Genomic DNA, 14,780 nt, shown 5'->3' on the forward strand with positions numbered 1-14,780 from the left:
ACTTAAGGATGGGAAAAACCACATTTACATTAACTGTAAAGATAAAATCTGTGGCTTTTCAGAAAGTGTTGAAGGCTTCCTTCACTCAAATACTTTCTCATCGTGCACAAAGCATTTAATTTGTCTTTGAGCACTACTTTGAAATCCCATAGAGCTGGAATTGTTCCTGAGTGAACTAAAATATTCATTCAAAGCTTTTCCATGTGAGAAAAATTTATAGTTGTGGTGAACTAGGAATCTTATTATGGGCAGCAGTGTCTCAGTTAATGGATATGCTTTCTTCCAAGTATAAATGCCAACAGGTTCTTCTGTACCTTACTTTCCCCTTATCTACTCAGGGGTTATTAGGGAGATAAATTGGAATATCTGTTCCTTAAAATTGGGAGTGCCAGGGGTCCTTGGTTTTTAAGTCAGTTAATTATTCTTGTTGGCTTTTGATGGTATTTCTATATACTTTACTCTTTATATATATAATATATATATTTCACAAATGAAAATTATTTCATTTTCAAAGCCTACACATTATGAAACATGCTGAATATTAAATATAGGTTAAACATATTGGTACCTTTTGTATTCCCTTAACCAGGAGAATATTACTCCTTTTGAAATATATATATATACATATATATAGTTTTATTTATTCTTCTTAGCATTATGAATTAATAGTCTTTTGCTTGTGTACTGCATGGCAATATTTTCCTGTGGCTGGGGTCAACCTGTATGCCGTTAAACTGACTGAAGCACCAGCAGTTTGAAACCCTTCTACTTAAAGCAGTTATAACTCTCTTGGGGGAGAGGAGTGAAGATGGGATTTTCAGCTTGGGAGCTGGGCTGCAACCAAAAACAGCAGAAAGGGAAGGTACCACCCATCAGGCAATCATCAGTGGTTTTAAATGAGATAAGCAGAGTCTTCTTTCATAGCTTGCTTCCTTTCTCTGCACCTTTTAAAGGTGTTCAGAGTGGAAGCTTTCCTGCCATCAAGTGCAAGATTATCTCTAGTTATGTTTTATAGATTACAAGGCTTATTTTTCTTCCAGATTTTCTATTTAGAGTTGCTTTCAGCTTTGCTCATGTTTGAGGGGGGAAGAATTAAGGCAGTAAATTATTTGTTTTGTCCTTTGCTGCAAAGGTCAATTAATTTACCTTAACCAGACACTGCACTTTAATTAACAATGTCCTACAGCCATACAATAATTAAGGCAAAGCAGTTATTCAAGCAGGTTCATCTTCAAAGCTGGATATTCACACCAGAGCTGTTAAGAATGTCTTTATAGGCACACAGGAGTCTCTTTCGCCCCTTTCCTGTTTGTTTTTTTTTTTTTTTTTACCCTTGCCTTGGAAATAGTAATTTCTCACTCCTCAATAGAGGCAAACAAAACTTGGAGATAAGCTAGCCAAGTTTGAAGAGCTCCTGGTGGCATTGCTACACTAACTCATTTTGAGTTTTTTAATGGTGGCTGTCTGGTACTCTTAATGATACTTTTGTTCGCAGTTTATTTTAATGTTTTCCAAATATACAGCAAAAAGAAGTAAAGTTAGGGCTTGGACCACCTGTTCAGTCTTATGGGGGCAGGCTGTAGGTTCAAGTGGTTGGGTAACACTTTCCTCAAATAAGAAGAGAGAGGTTGAGTTATTATAATAGGCATACAATTTATAATGACAGTAGTATTTTAGGTTAAAGGTTTTAATATAAATGTGCATATCTTAAAAAAAATATACATAGCTTCATTTTGCTTTTTTAGAAGACCTTTGTTAAATAAAAATACTGTGATTTAAGGAACTACCTTAGCTAAGACCACTGACTGAAGTGTTGAAAGTTACATTACCAAGACTGGGAATGTACAACACCCCAAGTTCATGGGTCAGTTTACTAGACCTATGAAATCAGAAATATAATAGCAGGGCTACTGAATTATTAATAATTTCATTCCCCTGGGGGAAAAAAGTTGAATACTTGATTGTTATTTATGAACCTGAAAATTATAATTGTTTTCTTAATCTTGCAGTATTACTAAAAGCAGAGAAACTTGCTATGGAGAATTTGTGAAATATCCTGGAAAATGTCACCAGTGCTAGAAAGCATTTTAAAAAAGTTAATTAAAACTGATTTTAGGCTTGACTGTCAGAGCCTCAATAAGAAGCTGGAGTTTCAAGACTTGCAAAGGTATTTTTTATAGTGAATAACTATTAGTTTAGAAATGGAAGTATTCTGAAGATTGTTCTGTTGTCTGAAAGGAACAGCTATTTAAAAATGAGAGCTTCTAATTCTGCTTGAAAGTATTGTTTTTCTTGCAGTAAAGGATTGGTAAAACAGAACAAGGGAATATGGATAAATATAGAGAAAAACATCATTGTCTAAGAGTTGTGATAGGAGACCAATAGTCAGTTTGTTTCCCTTAGTGAGGTTCCTTGCCACAATAGGGAACCTTTCCCAAGATTTGATTTGGGTCACAACCATTCATCAGACCAATTCACAGCCTTTAATCTAGAGATTAGAAAGAGGAATTTGAGGACCTCGTTCTTTCCTTTTATTTGCTTTAATAGCAAGGCTTTTAAAAAAGTTTAGTAAAACAAAATATGAAATACAATTTTAAATGGCATTAAAATAGAGAAGGCATGTCATTTGTTGTAATGTAAAGACTTGTAAATTACAGTGGGCTGGATCCAGAGATTTAATTTAGCTTCATATTTTGTGGAAGTGCTGGCTGTGTGGACTGATTTTCTTTTGTGAGCTGTTAGCAGGTGCTCATAGAGGAACTTGTAGTTAACTTTTATGTGCAAAATGTATAAGACCTCAAGAATATAACACGGTGGATGTTATGATAACTTCATGATATTATGATCATGGCGAATATGATCAAGCATCAGGTGAACAGTCTGTTTTGCCTTGCCACTATTGACTTATTTTTCTAGCCTTGCCTTCCTGCTATGCTGGTAACTAGTGTCTGATTGGATTCTATTACTTTTGCTTGCAATTGATTTTATATGAATAGGTCAAGACAGCACAGGCTGTAGCTGACAAATTCATTTATTGTAGTTTTGCAGAAAGGTAAATTGCAAGTTTTTAATTAGACAAAGCAGTGGACAGGATCCTTATGAATTAGTATAAATAATACTTAAAAACTGGCTCAAATCTTGTTTTTCTGGTTTAAATTTCATACCATAATTGAGTACTGCTTTGACTAGTTGTATGTTGGAAAGTCTTGAAGCTCATTGCATAAGTTGAGCTAGATAAGCTTTTGTTTTATTCAAATAATATTGAGTTCTTGTGTTGAAATCATGTCCTGAAAACAATTATTGATGGCATTTTGAAAATACAGTGCTGAAGTATAAAGAGTTTTGAAAAGCAGATGATAGTTTCAGAAAAGCAGATGATAGTTTCACAGTAAGGCTGACTTGTGTGTGTTAAAAGGAAAACAAACTTGCAGAATGAAATAGGCTTCTACAGTCCAATGTTTTCTTACTATTTTTTGGGTTTTTTTGTATGCAGGATTTCTTTCGTGTTTGTCCCCTGATGTTTCTAACAAGTTGTGTATTTTTCACTATAATGGGATGATAAATGGAGTGATGCCACATTATTTGGTTTCTCACATCTTTTTTTCATTTTGCTTTATCCCAGCGGTCTGTTTTCAACTTGGAAACACTTTATACTGAGTTGAGGACATATTGAGCGTACTATTTTCAGTTTTACAAATGTTGAAAGATTCCAGTTAAAGTGAAACATGACTGGGGGGATAGAGGCTGCCTTTGGAAATCCTAAAGCATCAGGTGCCCAACATTTTTCTTCTCTGTTTTTGTCTCTTCTCTTGCCTGTGTGTGTTTGTGACAAATCATGGAATGACAACTCTGTCCTTTCCTAGTGGATCATCAGAAGTGCTACAAGTAGTGAACAGCATGAACTGCTCTCTGGATTTAACCACATTTCTTTACTTAGGTTATCATACCTCTGTGTGGCATCACCTTGGTTCATTCCTCTTTGTGTAATAAATTGACCTTTGGAATTCTGTCAGTTTCAACTTTCTCTTTTACTCCCTCAGTCCAGGAAAAGTTAGGCATTATGAGCATCTTCATTATCCTCTGTAATTTGTTACCCTCCTCTACAGAGGAACGCACTCCATGCCACAAGCCCCCACAAGATGGCAGATATATTTTGCTCTAAACAGTTACTGACTTGTTTAAAGCTATTTTCTCCTACTGAGTAGCAGGTTTTGTGGTGACAGGTAGTCCAAAGTTAAAACAGTGAAAGTGGTGTTTTATCTTTCAAATGTTTGAAGAGATTTGTGGTCTTCAAGTGAAAACACTTAGAATAAACCTATCATAGTCAAATATTCTCTGTGCCTAACAGGCAAATGTGGTGTGATGAAAACAAAGCTTTTTTTCTTATGTGCAACAATTTTGTTTAATAGACCTCGTTCTTCAGCACTGTTGTCACCTTGCATATGCTTACATTTACAGTCTTTTATTTAAAAGCTTAGCACAATAGTGGGTGTGAAAGTCTAAGACTGCTGCTTGTACTGTGCCTGTTGTGTTGAAAATGTGTGCTCAGCACCTTAGCTTGATTTGGCAGAACATCCATGTGGAATGCTTCTCCTATAAGCCTGGGAAATTCCTGTGAGCCATGGGAATGAAGAACCTGCAATAGCAAGGAATATTGAGGCTTTACGTAGGTTGTGTTGGCTGACTGTCATCAGGAAGGAGGGGGCTTTTGCCAGTCTGCAAGGTCAATTTGTTCACATATCTGTGCAAAAGAAATTTATAATTATTTGAGAAGATCTGTACAGAAGGAGTGCAGAATTGTATACTAGAGAGGCAACACAGCAATAAATACTTTTTCTGGTGATAGCTGAGGTCTCTAGCTGGTAGTCTGAAAAGACAAGACCCTAAACCTGCTTGAGTGCAGTTGCTCTATTTAGCCTTTAATTGCTAAATTATTTTCAATTAAATTGCTAGTTTGTCACAGCATCTTCCTCTGAGAAAGTTCACCTAAGAAATGCCCACCTTAAATCACAGCAACATCTCTTACAGTATCTCATTAATCTGTAATTATATGTACACTAGGGCTTGGGTTGGAACAGAGTGTGACTGTGAATCAACCTTGATTAAACCACAAAGAATGATGTGGGCGGTAGCATCCTCTCTATTTTTATGCTTAAATGTTCTTGCTTGTGTTGTGATATAACTTCTGTACAAAATGAAATTTGTCAGCTTCTGCCTGCTGAAGTGGGGGTAACCCACTTTAAGATAATGTAATCAATTTGGTAAGAATCAGGGTTTTTTTTTTTATTTTTCCTTTGTGGGCATCTAAAATTGTAATATATTTGCTTCTTGTCTGCTCAGTGAAACTCACAGTTTGGTCCTCATCTCTCAGACAAATGAATCTCTGAAGCAAATTTTCACTTAATCATCCAAATTATTTTTCCTGCACTAGTTGCTCAGATTAAACAATTATGTTGGTGTCTGTAAAGACCTTATACAGATGCTCCCGCAAAGTCTGGGAGTGGCTAACACCAAAAGCAAAAGCACATGTGCTCAGCAAACCACAATGATTTTCTTAGTAAAAGTTCTCCCTAGTATTTTCCCATGAATAGTTTGATTTACCTGGAATTTTCCTTGTAAAAGCTGTGTCAGAAAAGTCCTAACTAGCTCAGGACTCAGGCTGTTTCTATGCCAAGCAGAAGTCCTAGTAGTTTTACAGAGATAGAATGATGAATGGTCTTTCACTCAATCAGGAGATGGTTTTAGAATTTTTAAATTATTAGAGGTTTTCCTGCATGAATACAACAGCCACTTAAACTAAATGACTGTCTCATGGTTAGAAGCTGTGGGCAGCTTCAATTAAGAGAAAACCTTTTCTGCTATGCAGTTATCTTTGCCAGAAAATGCAACTGTGCAACTGCTTGGTATTCCTACCTGATCTAGCTCCTATCAAATATAGGAAGTTGTTGCACAGACCTTTTTAACTGAATTTTCTAAACCATTTGGTGTTTTGGGGGTATTTCCTGTTGGTTTTGTTTGCTGTTTTTGTTGTTTTTTTTTTTAACTGGTAAAACGCTTCTGAAGTTAGACTATGAAAATGGCCATATTACAAGTACTTTTGAATAATATCTGATACATGCATGAGAACATAAACTCTGGCTAGTATGGGGCTAAAACAGAATTATTCCATCTCCCATTCTGTGTAGCTGACAGGTGTTAGTTGAAAGATTGAGGTTTTTTGTCAGTTGTGTGTGGGTTTTTTTTCCTCTTGTTGTAATTAGCTTTATTTCTGGAAGCAAAGAACACTTTAGACTTAGGAAAACTCTTCCTGTATGATCTTTATCTGTGGCCAGAATTATGTTGGTCTTTGAGGGGTATTTTTCATTCTTACCACAGGGATCCCCTGAAATTTGCCATTTTTAATAATCCTTAGTATGTTTGTTGTGTTGTGTCTTAAAGAAACTCATCTGGTAACCAGCAATGAAACAGATACTGCATAATACTGCATATTATTAAGACCAAGTATGGTCTTAATAATAAAATGTCTAGTTTATGTGCCATATATAATTTTAGAAACATTTAATATGCTTTTAAAGTAATTATATATTTGACAGCTCCCTTGTGGGGAGATTTCACTTTGCTAATATGTATCCTGCCATTCATATTTTATAAAACAGCTTGTCTCTAGTTGGAGCTTTGTTTTATCAGATTTATTCGTAAAACAATTTTACGAAGACAAAACTGTTGTAATAAATGTGGTGAATGACTCGCTCTTTAATTGACTGACTTGGGACTGCACCGCAGCTCCCTTGCTGAGTACTTAGATGTCAGTTGTAGTTGGATAATCTGCTGAAGGGAAAACTAGTTCCTGGATTCCTGTATTCCTTACTGTAGAATAAAAATACTTTTTAGTGTTAATATGCTCCAGTTGAAAATAAATGTGTATGCTAATATAGCTGGCTTCTTGAAAATTACACTTGGAGAGTAGAAACTAAAAATTTTTCCTTGAACTTTGCATAAATTCTGTAATGATATAAAGTGATATGAAAAAGTTAAAGGAGCTGCTAAAAGCCATAATATTTTCTGTGAAAGTTGATCTGCAATCATGTCATGATCTAGAACTGCTGGATTATCTTCCCTTTGATGGAGAAGTCAGTAAATTACTTTGGTTCTATAATTAATGTTACTTTTCTGAAACATCAACTTGAAGCAACCGTTGTGGTGTGTCATATTCTTACTTCTGTGGCTTTCATAAAAGCCCAAGGCACTAAATGCACAAACACATGTGTAGCTTCCCCCTGGCTCCACTGAGTTTCATGACTTGATTGCTCATCATCTTGATGAGATTGCTTAATTTAGGGAATGAGGTTATCAACTGGATTTCATTGCTGTGGGAATGCACAGTTCAAGATAGTTTCAGACTATAGGTTTCTTGGTTTTTAATTTCTGTAAAAAAGAAAAAAAAGAAAAAAAAATTCCAAATTATTCTGGCAATGTCAATAGCTTTTATTTGTTAACTTTTAGCCTTGTGTTGCCTGTATCCCTCTGCAGCTTTGCGAACGTCAGGATTAAAAGCACAGCCATAGGAATTGCTGCTTTTCAGATAGTCCCTTGGCAAGCAATACCTATTTTTTTCCTTATTTAACCCTTCAAAGCTGAGATTTCTTATTTCTCAACCCAAGTGCAAATGCATGTTGGTATTAACATGTCAGCCTTGAGGTAACCCCAGCTGCTGCCAGCAGAGTGTTAAAATCCAGACCTGTTTTAGCATTGCAGAGCATTGTCCAGTTTGATGTGCTCTTCATGAAATCATGACTTTCCTCCAAAAAGATTCTTGGAAAAATCTCAATTCTAGAACAAAAGAAAAAAAATTAGATAATATATATAAAATAGTTAACATCACACAATAAATTTATTGGGATAAATATTTATGTAACTGTGAACAGCTGAAGTCTACAATATGTGGCATTTTTACATGAAACAGGTTATTAAACTTACTGTTGCTGTTGAAGGGAAAATAGATAGTTGGTTTGTACTTACAGGCTTAATTTTATGAGTATTGTGAGTTTCATAAATTTTAGATAAAAGAAGTTTCTGGCATATGTATTTTTTAATTGAATGCAAAAAGCATTGCTCTTTTTTTAAATTGGATGTCTAGACAGGGGAGGTGCATTTCCTTTTATTAAAGGGATTAAATTTGGATGTTTTCCAAATATAGATTAGAGATGTTGCAGGCAGTTGAGGTGTGAATCAGCTGTTTTAGAAAAGTTTAACAGGCATTTTTGTGTTGCATACTTACTGGTGTGCAGAAACCCTGTGTGTGTATGAGCCTTTTTCTTCCTGAGCAATAGTGCTAAAGTTACAGATCTTAAAACAAATTTCTCACTTTGTGTGAAAGCAGCCTTCACAATGCCTGCCTGTGACTTGCTTTTTGAGAAGTATGGATATATTTTGCATGAAAACGTTTAAACCTAATCCTAATTTTTGGTGTTGGTTATGTAGATGGGTGAGTATCTTTTCTGGTGATTAAGTTCTGCTCTGGGATTCAAAATCTGGCTGCTGAAGTTTTAGTTTGGAAACTCTAGCAATGTTTCAGATTTTTTTTTATTGTTATTGGATATTTCTTATTCATTTTGCCACAGGCCTCATTCAGTGCACTTCAGTGCATTATTTCAATGGTTAACTGAAGAACGGAGCATTGTTTTGAAAATAGTAATATACTAATGGTATAGTATTAGGATAGAAAATAGTAATAGTCTAATGTTCTAACATTTTAATACATTGCTTGTTTTTCTAAATGTGCCTTCTATCAACATTCATTAATTTCTATTATTGTAGGAGCAAGATCAATGTAGAATCCCATAATACTATGCAGTGTTTACTTAAATTAGCATGCATTGCCATTTTAAAAATATTATTGGGTTCTTTAGATATGGTCTTAAATGTCAGCATAAAGCTCTTAAAGCTTTCTTCCTGTGTGGGTAAAGTTAGCATATTGAAGTTGAACTTAAACATTAAAATCCAAAGTTGACTAATCATTGTAATGCAATTTGCACCTCTGCAAAATTTGGATCTTAACAAACATTCACCTCATTCACTGCTTCAAGTGTATCCATTCCTGTTCGTACAAATTTTGTGTAATCAGCACCAATGTTATTTAACTTTTATGAAATGTAAAAATACTGTAATATCAGCTGTAATCTTCATCCCAAATCATTGCAAGCAGGAAGAGATGTTTCATGGAATACAGCAGACATTGTCTTTCAAGCGAAGTGATTGTCGTGATGTAAAATGTCGATAATATCTGCACAAACTCCAGAACTCTTGAGGGAAGAAAAAGGGGGAAGTTAATCTTAAGAATTTTTTTTAAATGTTTTAATTGTGTGGAAACTGATCTGGGTATTTGCTGCAAGGAAATGATGCATCAGTTAGTGAATGTGTTAATGTTAATGCTTGGGAATTTATTTTTAAAACTACATTGATTCAGGATGTTGGTGGTAATTGGAACAGTCCAGATTGAAAATGTAGAAACATGTGTTTTCCATCCTTAGGAAAAAGCAGTTCTTTAACACTGTAGTTAAAACCTGAATCCACAAACATAATATAGATGCTTTCCTCCTACTGAAACACAGCACAAAGTAGTCAAATAGCTCAGTGTTTTTTGTTCTGGGTGTTTTCATCCCAGGTTTCAGTGTCTGTATAGTGGGATGATTTGAGTTTTCCAAATTAGTAACCTAAGTGAGATTGTGATGCAGAGAAGATTTTGAAGAATTCCAATAATGTAAATCAAGTTTGTCTGAAAGGCTTTTGGAAGCTATTGAGATAGGGCTGGATATTTTGAGATTGAAAGGTGTCTAGGACTGCCCTCAAGCCCACTCAGTGACTTGTCCCTAGTTTTTTCTTTTTAACTGTTCACTTAACAGCTTTCAAGCCATCACTTGAGAGAAAAGCTTTTTTAGATTGAGCTGATTAAGCTGTTCTCTTCAGCTGTGGGCTTTGAGCCAATTTGTATTGCAGCTTCCAATTGTGTCTAGTCTTGCTAGTACCAACCCTCATTACTTTTTTGCTGCAGAAGTGGGGAAACCTGAAACTTTGTAAGCTGTAGGAAGTTTCCTGGTAAGGGAGGGAAGAAAGCAGTCAAAATTATGATGGTGGTAGGAAATGGGCAGGAGCCTGTGTTAGAGCATCTCTGGACTTGTACTGTGGTTATCTTCATTCCATCTCTCTCAAGACTGTTAAGGAACTAGAAAGAAGATTAGTATTGGTGGGTTTGTGACTTCAGTACAGTATAGAGTGAGAAACAAGGCAGTAAGTAAATAAATTATGATTTTTACTCTTCAGTCAATTGCACGATGGGTGTCCTAGTGAAGTATCTGGAGTATCATATCTCAACAATGCTACTTATTAGCGTTTTCCTACTGTCTATGAAAAGACTAGAAAGCTGCTTAAAGCCTTGTAAATGCTCTCCATTACTTTGAAACTTTTGGGGCTGATGGAAAAACTATGGCTTCTTGGTACTGTTGTACTGTGTTGAGATTGCCTATGTTATTTATTTGTCTGTAAGCGGTGTGTTGTGTTCTGCCAGGGTCTCGCGTGATGAGTTTTCCTGTGTTTTGTGCCTTGCAACTCATTTTTTAGAAGTTTGTAGTTAGCATGTTTGTATTTCTTTGTACCTTATATGTAGTATGTGTACAGAAACCATTTATGAACAGTATGGGTAGTATATAGTGGTAAACAAGGATCTAAAATGTCTTTTTTGAGTGTGTGAGGTGTTTGGTTTGTTGTGGTTTGTTTAGGGGTTTTGTAACTCTTAAAAGCTACTGTCTTTCAGTGGTGCCAGAAGGGGCAACAACATAAAACAATAATTATTCCAAGAAGGATCCCTTGAAGTAATGCTTACAGTGGAGTGGTAAGAAGATTACATTACCACTGGTCACACAATGCTCATTTTGTATAAAAACCAGCTGTGTGTTTTGGTACTGTCTAAGGGTGCAGAAGTGGAAATAAATCACTGCAGAATGAAATGGGTTCTTACATGAGAGCTGACTTGCAGTAACCAGTGTTGCCCTGGCAGTATCTTTGTTGGTTATGCTGTGTGTGCAGGGAATTTTGAGAGTTCATGTGTATGGATTCATGACTTGGGGTTTTCTACAGTAAAAAACCTCTCCTTTTATCTGAGGCCTCAGAAGAACCACACTTACTTTGTCTTTGATTCACTTAAGTTACATTGGCCCAACAACAGTTTCAGAGCAAACCTTGGATTGTAGGACTTGGTTTTGAAGATGGTGTGCGAAAATGTATAAAAGCTGTTGCATGTGAAAATACTTCACAGTCAGTCTTCAGAAAATGTGCTCTTGTTTTTGTTTTTTTTTTTGGGGGGGTGGAATTTCATATAGCTGAATATTTCTTCAGCTGATATTATGGGCTCAGTTGTCTCATCCATGAGCCATTATGTATGTACAGACTGAACGTGGCTCGTAAGAACTCCCAAAGCAGGTTGCTCTGTTGGTTGGAATAACCAAGTGCTTAGAAAAGGGCGACTGGCAGTAGTACTGGGGTGGTCTTGTGTAGCTTAACTTGCAGAATTCATGTTTTCCTTACTGAGGGAATGCTGAGGCTGATGAACATCATAGATGCTGTTTTCTTGCATGGATTTGAGCCGGCCCAGCGGCTCCCCAGCCCCGGCGGTGCTGTAATGCAGGGAATGTGCCACGAGGTGGCTCAACAATATAACACCTGGAGCCTCTCTCAGGAAGCGCTCACTGCACATCAGAGCTCCCCTGCAGGTTTGCAACCCACGGGGAAGCGCTTGTGCTGCGCAGCGCTGCAAGCCTGCTGCGCCGAGCTGGAGCCACGTGTAGGCACTTCAGAGCATCCCTGCGGTGCTCAGGTGTGAAAACAGCAAGGTGTCCTCCGCATGTGCCCTGGTGATGTTATGGTGGATTTGTACTTGGCTCTTGACAAATCTTGACTTGATTTGTCTGAAGGTGATTTGTTACTCGCTTTTGGAACTTTTATTGAAATGTCATGCTTAAGCCCTTCAAAGTAGAGGCTGGCTTGCTCTGTGTAGGGAGAGAAAATGGAAGTAATAGTATTTTTATGACACTGGAGAGTGAACGCTTTCCAAGAAAATTAAAGTAAAAATGGCCATGCAGCTGCAGGAAGAAACATGATATGTGGGATCCTTATCTTTTTAGTAAGCCTGGGACCAAAAAGTAACTATAAAAGTGTTGCCTTGTTTTTTTTTTTAAAAAACGGGAAGTTCTCAGAGAACAAGATGATCTATTAGCCCACACAATTTCCATTTTAACCGAATAAAACTTATTAATTCTAGCTTAGATACCAGTAGGAATGCTAAACCAGAAGTGTCAGTGTTGCCTAAGCTAGAATGGAAGCAGGTTTATCCCCTGTTGATAACAGCTAAGGCTTCCTAATGCTGCTGGCATGGCATGGGGGAAGGGAGCTTTGCCACCAAAGTGGCCAGAGATGATTCTGAAGATTTGGGGGGAAAAAATTAACATTTCCAGCATTAAAATGAAGATTTTATGTATCTTGTGAAAACACAGACCTATGGTGGGGGTTTCAGTGTTTCTCCTCCTTCTTCATGTTGTGACCACATCTTGTCAGCACGGAAGTAGTAAGTATACATGATGATCTGACTTTCACCAGCTGCTGATATTTCACTGGGAATGCAGGCCAGAACAAGCTGAAAAAGATGGGTATCATACAATTACCCCCTAAATGTTGAACTGTTCTGATTTGTAGTTGGCTGTTTAGACTTCACAGCTGGTAGTAGCTGTGGAAAATAAAGAAGCGATTATAGCTTTATGTGGACGACCATATTAAGGACTAAAACTCGTGTGGTTAAAATTGAGAAGAGAGAAGGAACAGCAAAAGCAGCTTGGATTCTGAAATGCTGTGCTGTTACTCTATTATAAAATGATGATCATGTTTCACGAATCACACTGACATGGCATGCTCAGAAACAAGCACTTACTTTACTTTTTTAAATTCCAGTTCTGAATGCACATGGAGTGTGTATTTGGAGTTCATCCAGCATAAATGAGTAGCATTTTTAAAGAGAAGTCTTTTTGCTGTAGTCAGGATTTAAGTATGATGACGTTCACCCAGATCTTCTAGTTTAATTTTGTGTTTCAAAATAAATAAAAAAGTTTAAAACTATGGAAATATAAAAAAATACACAGCATGCAGCAGAGTTCATGGAGCCCTATACCAGCTTGCTGGCAGGACACTGTGGTACGTGCAACCTGGCAGCTCCGGGTGGGTCAGCACAGCAGTCCCTTGCAAAGCGTGTTAGAATGGTCTTTTCCTCCCAAAAGCCCAGGACAGTGCCTGCATTTAAAGAATGGCTCTGGTGCCTCAGCTGAGTGCAGGCTGTACAAATTGCTTTGGCACTGGTGATGTTACAGTGGTCAAGAAACAGGTGGGGGCCTGAGAGGAACTGGAAGCTGAGAGCAGTTCAGTAGAACTTGAGCCATTGAGGTGGAGCTTGTTTGGTTACACATGGATGTTTGCCCTTGCAATGAGACTAGTTACAAAGATCTCCTTTTCCCGGTCGGTGTTAAGGCCGGTTCTGGGATGCTTAGTCCTATCCTTTTAGGCATAGGAAAAGCCTCAGGAAGGGAAATCTGGTGAACACCAGGCTGTACCACAGCTGCTTTGTCCTGTGATCTTCCTATTTTGAACCAGCAGGGCTGCTTTTTTCTTTCACAGCAATGTGCTCTTTTAATGCCCTGACTAAAGGATCTTTGCTGGAAGCAGGACCCTGGTAAAGGAAAGGGGAAATGATGTGTCTAGACTAAACCACAGCTCTTCCTTCTCTGACGTGGCCAGTTCTACCCAACCCAAGCCTATAATGAAGGTAGTGGTGGGACAGTCAAAGCTATTTTAGATGCCTACTCAGGATGCAGGCAAAGAAAAATTCATCCTTCTGCTTCCTTCCCTCCATTTTCCCCCCTCTTCTTGATTAGCAGCCACTATGGCCTCTTTGTACTTTTCTTGAACAGACTCCTGTTGGTCAGGATAGTTGAAATTCATTACAGGGTTGGATGAGAACATTAACGATGTTAACATGTCATTTCAATTCCTGGATTAGCACTATATCAATATATTCCTAATCATTGCTTGAAGATTTTGGAACAAGTAAGGAGACTTGCTTTCAGTGAATCAGTTTTTCTTAGAAAAAGTCATAGAATCAGAACCTAAAGTTTCAAGCAATAAATAGTTTAAAAATTCCTGACTTGTAAGCATGCCAGAATATATTTCTGAAGGCCAAAAGGCAATATTGTTGTGGTGGCAGATGACCACCACAACTGACAGAAAATAATACACCAGTGAACAAATGATGACTAGAGATTTTTGTGCCATTTATGGAGAAATGCCCTGAATCTGTGAATACAGTGTTGATCCCCTTCAGTGCCTTTTTTTTCCTTGTGCTTTAATTGCAAGTGAAAACATGCTTTTATTCTCACATTTAAGCAAGGTGTGCGTCTATTTTTAGTACTAGTATCAGTCTTTTTTGCGATAAGGTATGTATGTGTGTAAATGTTTGGGCGTATATTATATATATTTAAACATGCACTATTTAACTTCTTATAATGAAGCAAAAACTGGAATGTATTAGGGCCAGGAGGTGGTGGGGTTTATAAGGTGTGCCTAGCTAGTATGCCAACTCCTGGAATGAGAAAGGAAATGCTTGAAGTCGTCTGGCAAATGTTTTAAAATTACTTCATTTTTTTTCCTCAACCACAGAGCCTCATACTTGAGTTCTGTGTTATAAT

The 14,780-nt window shown here is 37.1% G+C and overlaps 1 protein-coding gene across 9 annotated transcripts in view; it reads left to right on the top strand.

The window, feature by feature from the left end:
* The window catches only part of GMDS (GDP-mannose 4,6-dehydratase), a 409,807-nt gene that overhangs the window by 25,147 nt on the left and 369,880 nt on the right, over positions 1-14,780 (top strand). For 3 of the 9 annotated variants that reach the window (XM_023919776.2, XM_023919777.2, XM_023919775.2), the window contains exon 1: positions 741-862. The exons of 5 other annotated variants lie outside the window; for them this stretch is intronic. In XM_023919776.2, the coding sequence (XP_023775544.2) occupies positions 809-862 (54 nt within the window). In that variant the 5' untranslated portion in view covers positions 741-808. Of the gene's footprint in view, positions 1-740; positions 863-2,009; positions 2,168-14,780 lie in introns of those variants that run through there. One more of the 9 variants, XM_086900032.1, reaches the window with a different exon arrangement.

This window comes from Cyanistes caeruleus, chromosome 1 (genome assembly GCF_971803275.1).
Source record: "Cyanistes caeruleus chromosome 1, bCyaCae1.hap1.1, whole genome shotgun sequence".
In the NCBI taxonomy this organism is placed as follows: Eukaryota; Metazoa; Chordata; class Aves; order Passeriformes; family Paridae; genus Cyanistes; species Cyanistes caeruleus.